Below are 20,225 nucleotides of genomic sequence, written 5' to 3'. Positions count from 1 at the left end.
TAAAACATTATTTTGATATTATTTGTATCATGTACTTTTATTATTTTTCATATGTGACGAATTGTTACATAATTATTCAACTATAATAAGAAGAAAATATAATTGAGGCCTTCCTTAGAAACCAAAAAAACCCAAAAATTACTCAGCTGCATCTAGAAAAAGAATAACATTTAAGATTTCAAATAACTAAGAGTAACATTTTATTTTACTACCCAAGGGTATAGAATCTATATTATCCGTGATATCCCAAAGTACTTTAGAAGACTTGTGTGAGTAACAATGAAATGATTGCATTTCCAGAAAAGACATGTAGCAAGCTTATTGCTGGTTCTTTCCGCACTTCAGTGATTCAATCTTTTGGCTATATGTTTTAACTTCTTTTGTATCATTGGAGGCTTGTCCAAAATACATTTTAAATAACCACATAGCTTCAGAGCCTCATTCTTAAAACATTCAAGAATATTTGACAAATTCAATGATCTCATTGGCTAAATATCTTTAGCTATACAATTTTGCACCTAAGTCACAAACCAATTGGAGAACAAGTACTATGTATACCCGATAATCTGGCTACATTTATTTCATATTATAAAATTGTTACGAGTATACTGGTCACTTATTTTAAAGGCTTACCTTCATCTGGGATCACAGGTATTAGAAAGAGCATAAAATACACAATTTTGAAAATATAATTTATTAACTTTTAATATTATAAACATAGAATATAAATTTAAATCAAATTTAAAGATGTTTGAAACCACATATTTATGTAATAGTTTTCATATTTATAAATTGGTCCTCAGAATACATGAATTTTCTACTTTTTCTCCCGGGTATAATCTGGCCACATAGTTTGAGAAAGCAATAGGATCAAAAACAGTAACAAATGTCCTGAATCAGTATTCAGACAACTGAAAGAAATCCAGCCCAATATGTTAAGGTTTTTAACTTTATGGTTTAATATATTTTTTTGTAGAATTTTTAGGTTATACAAAACAACTCTTCTGCCAGACATCTACCTAATATATGTTTCTCCTTCTTTTAATGACAGAACTCTGTGCTCAGAGAGACAGTGTCAAAAACAATAATATCCTTAGGAATAAAATTAACCAAGAAAGTGAAAGACCTAACATTGAAAACTATAAAACACTGAAAGACACTGAAGACACAAAAAGGTATTCCATGTTCTTAGAAGAATATTGTCAAAATGTCTATACTATCCAATGTGATCTATAGATTCAACGTAATCCTTATCAAAATCCCAATGGCATTTTTCACAGAAATACAAAAAACTACCCTAAAATGTGTATGGAATCACAAGAGATCCCAAATATCCAAAGCAATCGTAAGAAAAAAGAACAAAGCTGGAGGCATCATGCTTCCCGATTTCAAGCTATATTAATCAAAACAGTATGGTACTGGCATAAAAACAGGCACGCAGACCAGTGAAACAGAAGAGAGAGCCCAGATATATGGCCAACTAATTTTTGACAGAAGTGCCAAGAACACACAATAGAGAAAGAAGTCTCTTCAATAAATAGTGCTGGAAAACTGGATATCCACATGTAAAAGAGTGAAACTGGACCTCTATCTTACATTATACAAAAATTAACTCAAAATGGATCAAAGACATAAACATAAGACCTAAAACCATAAAACTCCTAGAAGAAAACATAGGGGAAAAGATCCTTGGCATTGGTAGTCTTGGCAATTATTTCTTAGATAAGACACCAAAAGTACAGACACTAAAAGCTAAAATAAACAGGTAGAACTACACCAAACTAAAGGGCTACTACACAGCAATAAAAACCATCAATAAATTGAAAAAGCAACCTATAGTATGGGAGAAAATACATGCAAATCGTGTATCTGATATCCAAAATATATTTTAAAATACTCATACAACTCAATAGCAAAAAAGCAAATAAACCAATTAAAAAATGGGCGAAGGACTTGAATAGACATATTTCCAAAGAAGACATACAAATGATCAATAGGTATATGAAAAGTTGCTTAACATCACTAGTCATCAAGGAAACACAAAACAAAACCACAATGAGATAGCACCTCACACCTGTTAGGATGTCTATTGCCAACAAGAGATAACAAATGTTGGAGATGTGGAAAAAAAGGAATGTTATACACTATTGGTGGAAACATAAATTGGTGTAGCCATTAACGGAACAGTATGGTAGACCCTCCAAAAACTGAAAATTGAACTACCATATGATCCAGAATTCCCACTCTTAGGTATATATCTAAAGGAATTAAAATCATTATCTCAAACAAGATATTTATACACACATGCTCATTGTTGTATTCAACCCAAAATATGGAAACAACCTAAAAGTCCTTCAGTGGATGAATGGATAAAGAAAATGTGTATGTATACACCACAAATATTGTATGATACCATTTATATGTGGAATCTTCAAAAAAAAAAAAAGAAAAAAGACCAAGCCAATTCTTAGAAAGAGAAAATATATGGTGGTTACCAGGGAAGGAAGGAGGACAGGGGGAAATAGGGTGATGTCGATTAAAGGTACAAGTTCTAAAGATCTAATGTACAGCATGGTGGTTATGGTTAATAACACAGTATTGTATACTTGAAAGTTGCTAAAAGTAGATCGTAAGCATTCTCCCTCAAAGAGAAAAAAAAAAGTTAACTATGAGGTGATGGATGTGTTATCTTGATATTGGTAATCATTTCACAATATATATGTCAAATGACATTGTACACTTTAACTATATACAATTATTTTTGTCAATTAAGTTAAAAAAATCATTTCCTCCAGACTCCCCTGCAACTAGTAGTAGTTGTATGTCAAGTCCAAGTCAATAGGATGAAAAGCTCCTTCTCTTCCGATACAGGTACCACCCTTTCTGTTTGTTCTTTTATCCTCTAGTTCAGAACACAAAAGTGATATGTGGAAATGCAGCAGCTATTTTGAAACAATGGGGATATAAAGAAAGGCCTTCACCACAAAGACTGAGAGAAAAGATGGAGTCCAAGACCCTAATGAAACATTTAAGCCATTGTAGTAGTCCTAAACTGCCACTCCCCTCTTTCTGCCTAGTCTGCTATATTTGGGATTTCCATTATCAATCTTTACTTCCCCCAAAGTCCTCTATATCATGGTTTAAATCAAAATTATAATTTATCAGTATCTACTTCTAACTGGTTAAAATTACAAGTTGAAATGACTTAGACACTATACAAAAGATTTTACATAAATTCTTTCTTTTCGTGAGTTCTCCCAGATCTAGTATCTCCTATTTATTTCAAAACTTTGAACCTTTTATGTAATTACTTCATACTTGAACATTGCAATAGCTTTCAAAGTAGTTTCATTCTCTCTCATCTCTTAACCTACTGATGGTTATTAGAATAATCTTAAAAAAACAAAAAATAGAAAATGTTTTCTTTACTTATAAGCCCACTCAAAGAATCTCACCACCTCCTGTCCCCTGCACTGACTCTAAATTCCTGATGGTTCACTTCTCCCACAATTTGGAAGCCTTCCATATAATCTCTTGTCTCACCATATATGCCTCTGCACTCTAATCTTGAGCTCATCTTATGGTTTGTTCCTTCCTCATCTGCACAATTTCCTATGGGTTTTCTGCCAACTTTCAACCCTCCATTATCCTTTTCCACCCAGTTTGAATTTGGTGTTCCCTGCCAAAAAAAAAAAAAAAAAAGACAAAACAAAACACCTTCAGGAAGTTTTTCTGATTCAAATAATTTGCTTTAATTTCTGATTACTATGACCTTGATTTACAAAAAAAAAAAACCCCAAAAAACAAAAAACAAAAACATATATGTATATATATGTACAAATATTTAAGCAAACTCTATAGTTAAAACCCTCATATAAATAGTTAAATGGTATTCTTATATGCAAGGATATTGTTCCTCTTTCGCTCTACTTGAGTGCTTAGCACATAGCAAGTACTAAAATAAATGAATATACCCGACATGATTGAGTGTATGGTATACACTTACAAATTCAGAAACTATTCCTAAGAAGACACTCAAAAGATATTATTAGATCTCAAAGATACCTATGCAAGTATGGTTCATTAATACTTAATCCACTTAAAATCTAAATTGATCAAAAATGTAGATATATCACTGACAACAAATAGGTATTATTTTATTAGAATTAGGAATGTTCTTTCCCTCTGGGCACTAAATAGTCTAGTTACAATGAAAATCTAAGAACATCTAATTTTCATAGCAGAGGGTGTTCTATGCACAAAATTACAGGGTTAGGAGAATTTAATCAATTTACTGATCTGATTGTCTCACCAACCCACCTCCTCTCATCCCCCAAGTGCTCCATACTGGGATTTGTAGCTAAGTATATTGTATTTATAAGTACATGATATTATAGGTAGAGTATACTTAAATACTATATGACAATTTTAAAAATAGAAACTTTAATGATTTAAGTTATAACTAAAACTTCAACAAGTTTTCTAAAATAATTGAATCCTGCAGTCTTGAAAATTTCGTTTCATTAGCCAAACTGTTTATGCAAGGAAATTACTGAAAGATATGTATTCTTTTTATATCATGGGCTTCATAATATAAAAAGTAAAATAATTTTTTGAAAATAACTATAGAATAAAACTTTTATAAAAGAAAAAATTATTTTCACGGCTCTAACTTCATCTTATAATACAAATCAAATGTAACTATACATTAATTAGACTGCACTGGTTTTCCCTTCATAGTAAATATAAAAATAATAGCAAAATCCCAACTTTATTTTCAAATTTGAATTTTTAGTATTTGTTTTACAGCTGCAAAGCCTTAAAATTAAAGTCAGTAGGGATCAAAATGAATGTTTTCTTTATTCAAATCTTGGCAGCCTTAACTCTCAAAGCCCAGAGATAAAATTTGATTTAAAAGCCCACTAAGAACAATTGCTTAATCAGAAATCTGGACTTCACAATTAAGGAATTTCATCACCCACAAAATATGGAGGAGCGCAGCAGGGGGAACTCCTACAGCCACAAAACATAAAAATGCTCATTTTCATTTAATGCTTTATGGATCAGAGGGAGAACCAAAACAGGGATTGTTTTTTCTTGCTTTATTGTTATTGAAATCCCTAAATGGTAGCTTCAGAAGATCTTCATCATAAGTACATATTTTTATATACAGATAACACTATTTTTCTTTACACTGTGATATCCTAGTTGTGGTTTAATCCCAACTCATATAAATTTCTGAAAATATTTCTTTAGGTCACAATTCCATTGTAATCATCTTTGACCCCTAAGTTTACAGTATTTAAAGTAAGATTAGGCCAGTTGATCTGAGTTCATTATAATGCTACCATCCCCAGTAGTCTGTAGTTCTACTTGAAAATTAAGAAATATAAAAATTCCAGTCATTTCACAACCAGGTCTCAAGACTTACCAGGACCTTTTCCTTCAGCCTTTTTGTCTACATGAAAATTGCTAGCCACAGGCAATTTTGAGCATGATTATGAGCACATCCAGTTACTTCTCTCTGAATCTTAGTTTCCTGATTTGTGATGTAAGTGAATAATTGTAAATAACATCTATTTTATAGGATTCTAGTAAGAACTAAATACCTTTACCATCATGCAGATGGGGTGTCTTTTGACCTGGTTTTACTCAGTCTTGATTTGCCTGGGTATTAAATTTACTTTATATGTCCCATACTATTTCAGCAATTCTCCTCTTTCATGCCTCTCAATTCTGGCTGGCTGGGTGAAAAAGAGTTGGAGAGAAAGAAGAAACAAATTTCCTTCACTCGAGTTTTGACATACAATAAAGTGAACAATTTTATTCAACCATTCACAAAAGCAGATTTTGAAGAGAAAAGCAACCTTGATTGGAAAATGACATTTAGAATGGATGGGGGGGGTGGGGACAGCACCAAACATAGAGGGTCATATGGTCACAAGAATTAGGATGTCTGAAAGTTCCACGCAGGAAAAGAGCTAGTAAACACTGAGGGCAAAAAATGGTGGTGACACTACTCTGGAGAGTGAAAGCAGCAAAAACTTTTTAGCAGATTTCATAAATAGGGAAGGAAAATCTATCTCAAGAAAAATTTTAGAAGCTTTCTGGGTGAAATACTATAGAAAACCCTATACTGTGCATTTAATGGATAATAGAAGAGGTCTTATCTGCATTATTCTTCAAAACCTTTGAAAACAGGTTTCTGTCTTCTTGAACGTGACACAGCAAAGACTAGGCTAAGTGGTCGATTTTAAGTGACTTTCATTACTCATCCATTCAAGAAATGTATAACTGAGTGCCCAACTGATGCAACCACAGTAGCACATTTTGCAGGGCTACACTCTAGAATTCTAGACCTCAGTTTTAGTACCAGATGACTCTAAAAGGTACCATAGAACTAAGTCTAGAATGCATTTTCACCAGGCCTGTCAAATTCTTGGGAGTCAGGATGCAATGGATTGAGTACAAGGCAATTAAATGTGTGCTATTATGGTTCCTGGTACAGCATCATAAAGGAAAGAGACATTATTGAGATGAGTACAATTTGAGAAGTTTCCTTTTGGTGCTGAATATACAAAGAAGCAAATCCTGTATAGCCTGTGCAATATATACATGAAGTCTAAGAAACTGCCTTAGGAAACTGCAAATTGGACATAAATTTTAATTCAACTTACATGGATACAAGGAATCTTAAAGTTGAGTTACTTTTACATGGGTGAGATAAGGGAGATATGCTTGGATGAGTTAACACTTTGCCCTAATTTCTTGCCAGAGACTAGATTCTTTAAGGACTTGGCTGCTACTATTGGACTTAGAACAAGCTTTGGAGCCAATGGTACAAGCTAATTGCTACCAGAAACTTGAGAAAATTCTGGAAAATACCATGCTGAGAAAGAGAACATAACTGAGTCATGGCTAGGGCATGCCACTATAATTGGCCAGGAATGTCAAGAAACATGCCAACTTTTAAGTTTTCAAATAGGCTGTGAACATAAATGCTTACAGAGGTTCAGGGTTAACATAAATAAGCAGGCCTGATTAAGTGGAGTGAACAAAAGATTGTTGTCATCTGAAAGAAGCTACATAATCCCAACTGATTATGGATGTATAATTGCCATATTGTCCAATTAAAAAAAAGGCAGAAATTAAATTTGCAGGTGAAATTTAACTTTAAAATGTAATTAATTCAATTAAAAACACCAAAACTATGTGTGTCAAACAAAACTCTGCTGCCCAAATACATCACTTGAACCACCTAGTTCGTGGTGGTTATTACACCCCATTACAGATGGACAGCTGATGAAATCCCTCCAATATGAACACAAACACTCCCCCCAGCTGGTCTAGTTGTTATGAAGTCAACATACAAATCCCAAATACTCTTTATTTAGCAGTATACTGTCTTCAGGTAGTGCTGCTCTTCATTAAAGAAAGAGATTTCAGTGCCTGTGAGTCCACAAAGAATCCTCGAGTTGAGACTTAACAGACATAAGCTATTTTTCTTTTAAAATACACTTCTATGTTAACTACAAAGGTTTTAATAATAATATTTAAGTATACAGGCCAAAACCATCCCAACCTCACCAAGATACACCTTTGAAACAACATCTAACAGTTTTCCTCTCCTCATCATATGTAGTTTTAGATAAATCAAGAAGGGTATGAATCTTAACTTTGAAAAGCTTGTTTTCAGTACAATTACTAAAGAAAATCACAGGGGAATAATTAGAAATGAAGAGAACATAGGAAAAACAACTAAATGCAAAAGATTTAAGAAATGTTACCAATAAAAAAAGTTTCTCTCTTTTGGGCTTTTATGCAAACAAAATTAAAGATATTAGGGTGCTCAGAAGTTTTATAATCATGATGGTACATGGACTTCAGATCACGAGTTAAGGCTCTGATACATCCAAATAGAACATTCTCCATATTAGCTTTCTCAGAAACCATTCTATTTTTTATTTTTATTTTTGAAGAGTTAGAAGGAATGTTAGAAACTACTGCTTTCAAGTCCTTAATTTCATAGAGGCAGAAACTGGAGCTACGTTTTAAGTGTAGTTAATGGCAGATCAAGACAGTCATCTAGATTTCTTAAAACAAGCAGCAAAGTTCTATCCTCTGGATTATTTTTGGAGTTTGGTAAGGTCATGATATATATATAAAGATGCATATCTGGCCATATGTAACTGAAAGAACTGAAACTACATCTCCATCAAGCCTTGCCCATTGAAAATACAGTCCTTTTAGAAATTAAATAAAAATCTGCATATAGGCTTGGAGGGATTAAATAATTAGAAAATCTTGCCCTAGAAGAGCTTATATCCTATGGGCAAAATCAGAAATGAATATAAAGTGACAATTAAAAATATAAACTGAAATACAATTTAAGACAGCATGAGAACTATCACAAGGCCGGTAATTAATTGCCCAAAATTGTATCACATACAGGATATTCAATCTAGCCTTTTAAAACTTATACCTCCATTAATAAGTACATCTGCCTTTGTAGTTGACAAACTTTATTTTTTCAAACTTTAAATATCAGTAAAACAAGACACAGCATCTACAAATGAAACAAATTATTTCTTGAGGTTAGTGAATACAACATCTCCAAGAGCACAGTGTTCCCCTGCCTCTCTTTTCTATGGTGGTTATTAGCTATGAAGCCCTAAGAGCACTGAGCCCACTGCTTTAACACAGTATATACTGGCCAGCATGAATTTTTATTTAGACACAAAAGTTTCTGATCAAAAACATTTTAGAGTCATAAAATACACATAAAAAAGAGACAAATGAAAGTAAGAGTTTGTATAAAATAACCAACTCTAAGGAAGAGACATTTAAAACTATTTCAAAGACAAACCAATGATTTTACCAACTTTCTGCTTAGAACGATTAACAAAATAATGATTAGATGATCTTTTAAAAATTTCTAATACATATAATTTCTAAACAATAATTATTTGCATTTTCCTGAAACACCTTCTCATGAAAATATTGGCCATAACAATTTAAGGTAACTAATTTAACATACAACCTCAGTGTGAAAAGCAGTCTTTCTCACAGGAGTTTTATCAAAAGTACCTTCCTACATATTAGTTTCATGCTAAGTTAAATTTACTAACTTCTGTTCCTGGATGGCTTGGAATTAAGGTGACCAACTGTCTCAGTTTGCCTGTGAATGAAGAGTTTCCTGGGATGGAGGATCTACAGTGCTAAACTGAACAGTTGGGCAAACTGGGACAGGTGGTCACCCTCACTGAAGTAAATTTATGGCCAACCAGTGTTCCTTCTGAGAACAAAATAAACTAGAAAATACACAGAAACCATTTATGAAGACAAATAAGATCTGCTAAGGCAACAAGAAATGGAAGGACTAGGACTCCAGTCTTAGTCCTCCAGAACATTAAGAAAGTAAGCTAATATTTGCAGCGAATTTTACCTTGGAGGCGTCTACCAATTCTAACAAAGGAGACTCCAGGCTGCTCTAGCAGAGCTTTTAATGGAGATGTAGTATGTTGGATTACAAGGTCAGTTTTTCCTTCAGGGCCTTTACAGAACTCTTAGGCCTCTGTGGGAGATTCTGAAAAGTAAAGCAGAGTTTTTGGCAGTCTCATGTGTCAAAGATTAGCATTCAGTACATGTCAGAAGAAGAGCCACTAAAACACATAATCAAGCTCCCAGGTAAAACACCTGGAAGACCAAGGGCAAACAAGAGATGAACTGAATCTCTTCCATACTACCACTCAGCCATGAGTTAGCATAGTCGCTGATTAGATTAAGGTGATGAGCCACCACTGTCTGCATAGTGCAGGAGAGAATGACCCCTCTGTGGAGAATAACTTTTAATAAAATATCTAGATTTGAGCAAAATTTATTAGGCATGCCATAAGACATAACTACATGACCAAAAACCAAAAGAAAAAACAAAAAGAAGAGGAAGAAAAAAAACCTCAGCTAACTCAAATATTGGAATTCACTGACAATTACCTTAAAATACAATTAATATGTCCAAGACAATAGAGGAAAGGATGGGTAAAAATTAAGAATTTCAACAGATGAATCGGATGCAGGCATTCAAGGGGAAAAAAGATCTGCAATTTAGAACTTATCAGATATGTTTGTGAGCAGATGAAACAGAGCAGAAGACAAAATTAGTAAACTCAAAGACAAGTGAACAGAAATATCCAACTAAAGGACAGAGAAAAAACAATGTAAAAAGCATGAGTGTAAGAGATACCTTCAGAAGTCTAATAATAAGAGTGTAAGAGATGGGGCACCTGGGTGTCTCAGTCAGTTAAGCATCTGACTTCAGCTCAAGTCATGATCTCAGGGTCCTGGGATCTAGCCCAAAGGGACTCCACACTTCGCAGGGAGTCTGCTTGTACCTCTGCCCCTCCCCCTGCTAATGCTCTCATTCTCTCTCAAATAAATAAAATCTTAAAAAGAAAGAAAGAAAGAAAGAAAGAAAGAAAGAAAGAAAGAAAGAAAGAAAGAAAGAAAGAGAGAGAGAAAGAAAGAAAGAGTAAGAGGTACCTACAGAAGTCTAATGATAATACATAATTGGAATCCCAGAAGAGGAAAAAGAAAACAGAATCGATATTTGAAAAGATAACGACTAAGAATCTTCCAAAACTGATGAAAGGTACCACCCTATTTTCAGAAAATTCAGGAACCTCAAGTGAAATAAAAACTAAAACAAATAAACAAAACAAACCTAGGGAAAATAATCACACTAACACTGCTGAAAACCAGAAAGGAAAACCTTTGGTAACAGGGAAAAAAAAAAAAAAAAAAAAAGATATATTGATCTAAATCTTATGAACTTCTCAAAAAATGATGAAAGCCTGAAAATACGGAATAACATTTTTAAAGTGCTATAATAGCCAATCTAGAATTCTACACTTAATGAAAAGATCTTTCAAATTTAAAGATGAAAGTTTTGGGGCACCTGCATGGCTCAGTTGGATGAGTGTCTGCCTTCACCTCAGGTCATGATCCTAGGGTCCTGGGATTAAGCCCCGCATCAGGCTCTCTGCTCAGCGGGGAGCCTGCTTTTCCCTCTCCCTGCCACTCCTGCTGCTTGTGCGTGCTCTCTCTCTTACTAACGGATAGCTAAATCTTTAAAAAAAGAATGAATTTTTTTCACAGACAAAAACAGAATTTATTACCAAGAAATAGACACTTAAAGAAAATATTTGAACGGAGCTCCTCAGGTAATTTCGAAAAAATTCCAAAGGAAAAAAAATAGAATTGTAGAAATGATCAAAGGGTAGATATGAAGGTAGATATAAATATACACTAAATACTGGCATTTCAAGGAATAATAATTATAGTGTGGTTTAACATACGTAAAATTAAAATAATTAAAAGACAGAAGTAGGTAAATGGAATTACAATGTTCTAAGGTTCTAGAATTAGTCACAGGTACATGCTGTAATCTCTAGTAAAAGACCACATAAAGATATTAATAAATAGTATAAGAAGTTAATGATACATATTATAATCTCTAGTATAACAATGTATAACTAGGGCAAGAGAAAGTAAAATGAACCATAAAATTCAAAACGAAACAAAAAAAGAAAAAGGCACTTTAAACTGCTTCATCATATAGAAAACAATTAGTAAAAGAGTAACTATGAACCCAAATATGCAATGTTACATTAAATGTAAATGGACTACAAACTCCAATTACTAATATTATCATATTGGATAAAAGAACAAAACCCAAGTATATGCTACTTACAAGAGCTTTTGGGAAACCAAAAAACCCTCCAAAAAACCTACTTTCTCTAACCAAAAGACAAGAAAAGGGGTATCCTAGCAAAACAGAAAATTTTAGACAATAACCAATCTGTTCCAGCCACAGAGCACAGATAAAACCGGCAGCTTCTGTTCCCCACCCTCTTCAGCAACCATCAGGTAGACAGCCTAGACTTTTACTCTTACTGGGACATAATGCAGCATTCTAAATCCTGCTATCAGAATGGTGTCAGAGAAGACCAAGTAAGAAGGTAGTAATTTCATCCTGACCCCAGAATTTCATCCACAACTAGCAGTTAGAAGGAATCCCATCCTCTCATTGTTGGGGAGGTATCAGAAACCTACTGGAGAGGCAGGACCCTTACCACTGAGCAGTAATGAGAGTATACCCTCACTCAGTGAAGACCTCATAAGTCTGGTATTTCACACTCATGCTGTGGTAACAAAACTCTATCCCTTCCCCATTGGATGGTATTAGAGTCTAGTCAAGTTGGGACTTTTCACCATTGCTCAAGGGTAACATGACTACCTTCCCACAACATCAGTGGAATACAGGTGAATAGCAGTAATAAGGTGCCTCCTCCCTCTCCCAACCAGGATGGTATCAGCAAAGACCTAGTGGGGAGTCTAAACTTCCACCCTCTACCCAGCAATAATGAGAGAGCTCCTTCCCTCACCATCACTGGCCATCAACAGAGGTTAAGTGACTTCTATCCTCACCAGCAGTAGCAAGGTAGTACCATGTTTTATCCACTAGAATGGTGCCAGAGAAGTCCTGATATAGCACAAGATTTAAGATTCAGTCTTGTAATGTCCATGTTTCAATAAAAAATATCACACTTAATACCAAGAATAGAGATTGCAAACTGAATAATAAAAAGCAAATTTCAACACCAAGATGGCACAGATGTTAGAATTATCAAACAAGGATTTCAAAGGAGCCATCATAAAAATTCTTGAGTAATTACAAACACACTTAATGAAAAAAAAATAGGAAGTCTCAGCAAATATATAAGATATAAAGAAAAAACAAATGGAACTTTGAGAACTAAAAAGTTTAATAACTGGGGGAAAAATGGGGCAACAGAATGGCGAAACAGAAGAAATAACCAGTGAACTGGAAGACAGAACATAGAAATTACCCAATCTATAAGAAAATAGACACACACACACCCCCAAAAGGCCTCAGGAATTTATGAAACTTAAAAAAAAAAATCTGACATTTATGTCATTAGAGACCCAGAAGAGAAGACAGATGGGGCTAAAAGTATCAAAAAAGCAATGACTGAAAATTTCCCAAATTTGGCAAAAAAAAAAAAAAAAAAAAGATTCAGAGTGATCTCCAAATAGAATATATGCAAAGACATCCATGCTACAGCACATCATATCAAACTTCTAAACTAAGACATAAAACAAAAATCTTGAAAAAGGCCAGAGAAACAATGCATTAATTACAGATTTTTTTTTCATCAAGAAGCATGGAAGTCAAAAGGAAATGACACAACATTTTTCAAGTACAAAAGAACAGTCAAACCAGAATTCTCTATCCAGTGAAAATATGTTTCAGGAATGATGGGGGAAATCAAGATATTCTCAGATGAAGGAAATGAAGAAAATTTGTCACCAGCAGCCCTACCCTAAAAGAATAACAAAAGGAAGTTCTCTAAACAGAAAGGAAATGATAAAAAGTGAAATCTGCAAGACAATGATGAAGAAATCAAAAATGTAAATATACAGACATTCCATATCCATGGATTGGAAGCTTCAACATAATAATGATGCCAATTCTCCCCAAATTGATACACAGGTTTAATGCAATTCCTATCAAAATTCTGGCAAGATTTTTTTTTTTTTTACAAGCAAAATCATTCTAAAATTTATTTGGAAAGGCAAAGGAACTAGAAGAGCCAAAACGATTTTTTTCCTTACCAGTTTTCAACAAGCATTTAAGTCTTTATCTCAGATAGCCATTTAAAAACATGGCATGCTTCAAGAACCTGCATGTTATCCTTGCGCAGGGGCCATGCTAACCTTCTCTGTATAGTTCCGATTCTAATGTATGTGCTGCAGAAGCCAGCATGAGCCAAAAAAAATTCTGAACGAGAATCATGTGAGAGGAATCACTCTACCTGATTTCAAGACTGATTATATAGCCACAGTAATAAAGACTATGTGTTTTTAGTGGAGGGACTGAGGCAAAGTAATGGAACAGAGAACCCAGGAAAGCCCACACAAGTATGACTAACAGATTTGTGACAAAAGTGCAAAAGATCTTCAATGGAGGAGATACAGTCTTTTAAACAAATGGTGCCAAAATAATATCCACAGACAAACAAATAAATCTTGACCTAAACCTCACACCTCATATAAAAGTTAACTCAAAATAGACTTAAATGTAAAACAAACTATAAAACTTGTAAATAATAATAATAATAATATAGGAAAAAATCTTCAGGACCAAGGGCTTGGTTAAGAGTCCTTAAACATTACACCAATACCATGAAAAGGGTGGGGGGGAAACCCAATTAAGATGGACTTCATCAAAATTAAAAACTGTTGATCTTCACAAGACCCTGTTAAGAGGGTAAAAGGCAACAAAAAATATATATATATTGCAAATCACACATCTGACAAACAACCCATACCTAGAATAAAGAACTCTTAGAATTCAACGTTAGAAAAACAAACAATCCAAATAGAAAATAGTCAAAAGAAGAAACATTTTACCAAAGAGGAAAAATGGATGAGAAATAGACATATGAAAATACATACAACATCATTTGCCATTAGGGAAATGGAAAAAACCACGAGACACACTCTCATCAGAGCAGCTTAAAATAAAAAATAACAATACCAAATGTTTACAAGAATGTGAGGAAACTGGATCTCTCATAAATTGCTGATGAGAGTATAAATGGTATAGCCATTCTGGAAAACAATTCGGCCATTTCTTCTTTAAAAACTAAAGATAAACTTACCAGTCAACCCAGCAATCACTCTCCCAGGCTTTTATCCCAGAGAAATGAAAACTTTTATCTGTATAAAAACTTGTACACATTGGTTCATAGAAGCTTTATTTATAATAGCCAAAAACTGGAAATAATCAAAATGCCCTACAATGTGTGGATAGCTGCAGAAACTGTGGTACATAAATACCATGGAATACGACTCAGTAATAAAAAGGAACTGCTACATGCAACAACTTAGATGGATCTCAAGAAGTTATGCTGGGGGGGCAGGGGGACAAATCCCCAAAAGTCATTACCTGTATGATTCCATTTAAAATGATAAAATTATAGAGCTGGAGAAGAGATTAGCAATTGCCAGGGCTTAGGGATTGGAGGGGAGGGTTGTCCATAGAAGGCTAAGTGTTAATTATAAAAGGACAGGATGATGGAGAACTTTCTGGTGATGAAATAGCTCTGTATCTTGACTACAGTGGTGGTTACACAAATCTACACATGATAAAATGGTACAGAATTACACCCACGCGGTGCTAATATCAAATTCCTGTTTTGGGTATAATACTATAACTATTTTAAGGTGTAACCACTGGGGAATAAAAATAACTATCAGATAATTTCTAAAGGATTCCTTAGGGAAATGAAACACCCATCTATTAAACCTACTTAAAATAAGTCAGTTTGCTCTATTACTTTTTTGGCTTGGAAAGAAAAACAGGTTTTGAAAACACCTTGCTGATGTTTCTAGTTGAGAAATGTCAATAATGTTGTGAAGTAAAAACTGCATTGCTTATGTGATGGCATTAAATAGTTAAAATCAGTATTAAAATGTACCTAGATTGACTGCACATTGTCTTTCTTCATAAATTAAATTGATTCCATAGTTAATTGTAACTAAATCTAAATCCTTATAAACAATTCTAACACATCACTTCAAACTACCTCATATGTAAAATGTCATTTTTGTTATGTAAAACATTTGTAATACCGACTAAATGGAAGTAAAATGAGGTCACGGAGAGTGAATGAAACAATTCCTCAAAAAAAAAAAAAAAGGGGGTATATAGTCCCATGTGTTTGAGATATTCCAGTATCAGTAAAAAAAAAAAATAATAAATAAAAATATATATATATACACACACACAAATACACGCATCCCTCAACTAGTCAATACTTTAATAATACACAATCTTAGCTGATATGTGAAAAGTGCTTTCACGGTCTGTTACCACCTAAAATAATACATCATATAATTTTCAAAAATGTGTTCTTTGACTTCTAACCTCTGCTCTTCTTTAGAATTACCTGTGAGGGGGGGGAAAAATGAAGATTCATATTATACCCAAGGCAAATAAAACAGAATTCCTCGACAAAAAGTTAAATCATCTTATGTGCATAATATGCAAGACTCTGAGTTTATAAAACCCAATATGGAAGGTGATTATGGAATCTTTTGCTTTATAAATGGTCCTAGGCTTCCCCTAAACTAGTCCACTTCTCTCAAAAAATGTGAAACAAGCAATTCTCAAAATCTGGTTTTATAGTCACTTCTGAATGTCAATTTCTTCAAATATAAGCCAAAAGTACCCAGATTAATGGTCCCCAACTTGAGGTTCGTAGACAATTCAGTAATCTAGGGAGTTAAAGAATTTTCCAAAAGTCAAAAATCCTATTATAAATCAGGGATTAACAACTATAAAGCAATACAAATCTGTAATACCAAATTTCTTACATTTGAGCTACAATTATATCAGTTTAGAGACAAAGACTAGTCATCATATGCTAAAAAAAAAAACAAAAACACCTCATTATGTAGACAATTTTCAAAACATATAGCCCATGATAAAATAAAATAAAATCAGATCTTTAGCTATGAAAGACTGGAAGCAGTAGACCAGAATATACGCAGAAATTTCTTTAAAGAACTTATCTACTTATAGGTAAGTACACCTATAATAAAAACAAACCCTAAATTTAAAATACGCACATACACTCTTCAAGCTCTTAAGCCTTACTTTTACCTGCAGAAAAAAAAATACTTATATTCCCTTTAATAGTCTAGAAACATATTGGGTATAAGCAAATTTGAAGCCCCTAAAACAGTACCAGGGCATGCACATTTCTAGACTTCCACAGAGCCCATAGGTCTATATCCCAGGCCAGTATTTGTCCTTCTCTGGTTCTACATGTTAGCATGAGCACTACAAAAGAAAGTATGACATACCCAAATTTGCTGAGTATATTATGTCCCCAAATCTTTAGGATGCTAAGTTAAACAGAGTTCAACAAGTTTCTTTATCTCTGTTTCTCATAAACTTTCATAACTTTACATAACTATAGTTATATAAAGAAGAGAGCATTGTGGAAAGCTGGATAAAAGGTACACGGGAACTCTATTATTTTTGCATCTTCTTTGAGTATATAATTATTTCAAAATAAAAAAAAAATTAAACAAAAGTCTACAAAGAGGTAGACTGTCAAAAATAAGTCTCTCTCCCACATCATCCCCCAGTCAACCATGGTTGCCAATTTCTTGCATATTATTTTAGAAACAAGCTCTTTATATAACACTGTGACTATTCAAAGAGATACAACAGGTCATCTAAATTTATCTGACCCCCAAAACTTTTTATGGTGGGCCATCTATTAACATCAAATGAAAATAATAATCTTGGAGACATATTTAGAAAAAACTATCCTAGGCATCATATTCTTACATTATATAGAAATACTAGTAAGAAGCAACTTTCTCTGCTTATATAAGTGATTTGATTCATAAGTCACTCAAATCTCAAAACAAAATAAGTAATTAGGAAAATTTTAAATGATCAAGAAGTTTTTATAAATTTCATGGTGATAAACCTTCTCAACTATATATAGCCTACTATGAATCATACAGGTTAGCAACTAAACATTCATTTCCCTTAAGTAATGATAAAGCAGTGGTCATGAATCTTTCCATCAGAAATCCATAATATATACATATAGAAAAAGAAAATCTCCATAATTAAACCCATTAACACAGAAAGCCAAACATCCCCCAGCTGTAGGCAGCTGCCTAGGTTGCCCTGTACGTAGGCAAGAGTTACACCACTAGGGAAACAGCAGCTGATAACTGGTTAGCATTCTGGGCCTAATCCGTGCCAACTCTGTTGTTAACTATACCAGGGTGCCAGCATAACTGGGGGGAGGGGAGCCAAACGTCAATCAACAAAGCTGAATAAGGAATCCAAAGCAGACAGAAGTGATATACTAGATGATATTTTTTAAAATTAATTCTTGCTCAAGAAAAGTCAGATTTTTACCTTTGCTGCAGCCTGTACATGCTCCTTTTTAATGACTCCACACTTATTCTCAAAAGCATTCATTCTGGTCTCTTCTGCTAACCGATGAACAAAGAGTAAACAATTCAGATGCACCTTTAAAAGAGAAAATTCAAAAGGATTTTTAAACTCAAACACTGATGCTTTGAAATAATGATTTTTAAAAATAAAAGATTCCAAAATTTGTTGTAATATTTACTAGTGTGCTTAAGTCAATTCACTTTTATTTAAGTAACACAGAATTCGATTTAATATAAGTCCAACTTAAATTCCATACAAAAGATACTTAGTTACTGCAATACATGAACCAAGGCTATATATAAGGCTTACCAAAGGCCATAGATAACAACATTATTGTAAAGCATAATTACAAAGCTTATGTAGGACTCTATTAAGTAGCAAATATTCTTGCTCCCAGTTACAAACAAATTTAAATTTATAATGGAATTTCCCCAAAATTTAAAAACAAAACATATCAACAACTATTTAAGGCTAATCATCTCTCATTCTACAATCCATGGGTTTAAGATTTTTTAACCAGATACTTAATTTGAAATATCTATTCAAAAACATGTAATAATTGAAATGTTAACTTTACTGAAGTGAAAAGTATAATCATATCTACTATTAATAATCTTTAAGGCTCTTAAGAAATTAAAATAGATAATATAAGCAGATAAGTAATAAATATTAACTATTTAGGTACAATTAGATAGTATCTTTAATATACTGGTGATTTATATATTACATGTTCTTTGCAGTTAGAACAATACTCATCTAATATTCACAATGTGCACTGCATACAACCACGCCCCCACAGTTCACTCAACACTAAATAACTAGGTAGTGTTGCGTTTTAAACTTAAAATATTATGCAGAAATCTTTAGAGGATGGTTATAGAATTTTAAGAATGTTTTAGTGATATCTGGAAAAAACAGGAGTTTGAGAATTTAAATTTAATAAGATAAAGAACCTATGGAAGGACATCCACCTTTGGTACCTTTCTGATGCACAGTGTTCTTTATTTCTCACAAGAACTCTAGGGTAAAGCACCCAATTCTGATTCCTCATGTAATACCACGTTATTCAATTCTTTTTTAAACTTCCAATGACATCCCATTTCCTATTGCAGCAAAAACATTCCGTAACATGGCACAATTTCCTGTTAATCTAGATTTCCTACTTCTAAAGATAAATAGCTTCCAGATATGTCCAAGATAAATTCCTTAATACTAAACCCCACTTGACTAGACTTTTCCAGTTTCATCTCTCAGCTTACAGTTCTGTAGTAAGTCTTTTTAACTTCTTTCCATATTCAAATAGAACCTTACTTACAGGCAGCCTACTAGTTTGTAAACTTCTCTGAAAAGTCCAACTCCCCCCAGTATGTAAGGTTATGCAACCTGAACTTCCTACCACTGTACATACTACATACACCATGCAGCAATTTCTCACCTGTCTTCCTCAATGAAATATGAGGATGAGAACTATGTTTATCTTCCCCAACACTGTATCCTCAGTGATCTTTAGTCCATGGCACAATATATAGTAGGTAGTCAACAATTATCACTGCATGAACAAAAGATTCCTCCATATCTCCCCAAATTAGGCAAAAACAAAATTTTTTTTTTAGTCAATCCCAAATAAATCACAAACACTGTTCTAGAGAACTGATGGGTGTTGGAGGGGAGGGGGTGGGGGGGGATGGGCAAAATGGGTTGAGGTGTAGGAGATACAGGCTTCCAGTTATAGAATGAATAAGCCATGGGAATAAAAGGTGCAGCTTAGGGAATACAGTCTATGTATTGTAATACCACTGTACGGTAGTGGTAGCTACACCTGGGGTGAGCATAGCATACAAACTTGTTGAATCACTATGCTGTGCATCAACAATACTTCAATTTTGAAAAAATGAAAGGCAAAAATGAAAAGGGAATAAACAAAAAAACCCACATTGTTTTGAGACTTGGTTCACCCTATTAACCTACATGAAAAGTCTTTTCTTCTTCATAAGCATGAGCCATAGTTTCTGAGACAAATTAATATTAATTTTTGACTATCACGATATTTTTTTAAGCAAACTAACCCTCTCTTATAAAATAGTTAATTGAGTGGTGCCACTCAAATGCACTAAGGTTTTGTTTTGTTTTTTTAAGATTTATTTATTTTAGA

At 33.5% G+C, this 20,225-nt stretch overlaps 1 protein-coding gene and 1 non-coding gene across 3 annotated transcripts in view; both read right to left on the bottom strand.

The window, feature by feature from the left end:
* The window catches only part of CENPW (centromere protein W), a 203,521-nt gene that overhangs the window by 179,878 nt on the left and 3,418 nt on the right, over window positions 1–20,225 (bottom strand). Inside the window, exons 2-3 of one of the 2 annotated variants that reach the window (XM_045805499.2) lie at window positions 18,035–18,148; window positions 15,889–16,034 (exon numbers count right to left, since the gene is read on the bottom strand). In XM_045805499.2, coding sequence (XP_045661455.1) covers window positions 16,008–16,034; window positions 18,035–18,148 — 141 coding nt within the window. In that variant the 3' untranslated portion in view covers window positions 15,889–16,007. Of the gene's footprint in view, window positions 1–15,888; window positions 16,035–18,034; window positions 18,149–20,225 lie in introns of those variants that run through there. The other variant, XM_087865470.1, reaches the window with a different exon arrangement.
* On the bottom strand, window positions 13,740–13,846 carry LOC123797653 (U6 spliceosomal RNA). Its single transcript, XR_006781014.1, has one exon. It is a non-coding gene; the product is annotated as a U6 spliceosomal RNA (small nuclear RNA).

This window comes from Ursus americanus, chromosome 11 (genome assembly GCF_024610735.1).
Source record: "Ursus americanus isolate L20-20 chromosome 11, mUrsAme1.1.p, whole genome shotgun sequence".
Classification (NCBI taxonomy): domain Eukaryota; kingdom Metazoa; phylum Chordata; class Mammalia; order Carnivora; family Ursidae; genus Ursus; species Ursus americanus.
Note: the sequence above shows the minus strand (reverse complement) of the source record. Positions and strands in the feature narration are given on the sequence as shown.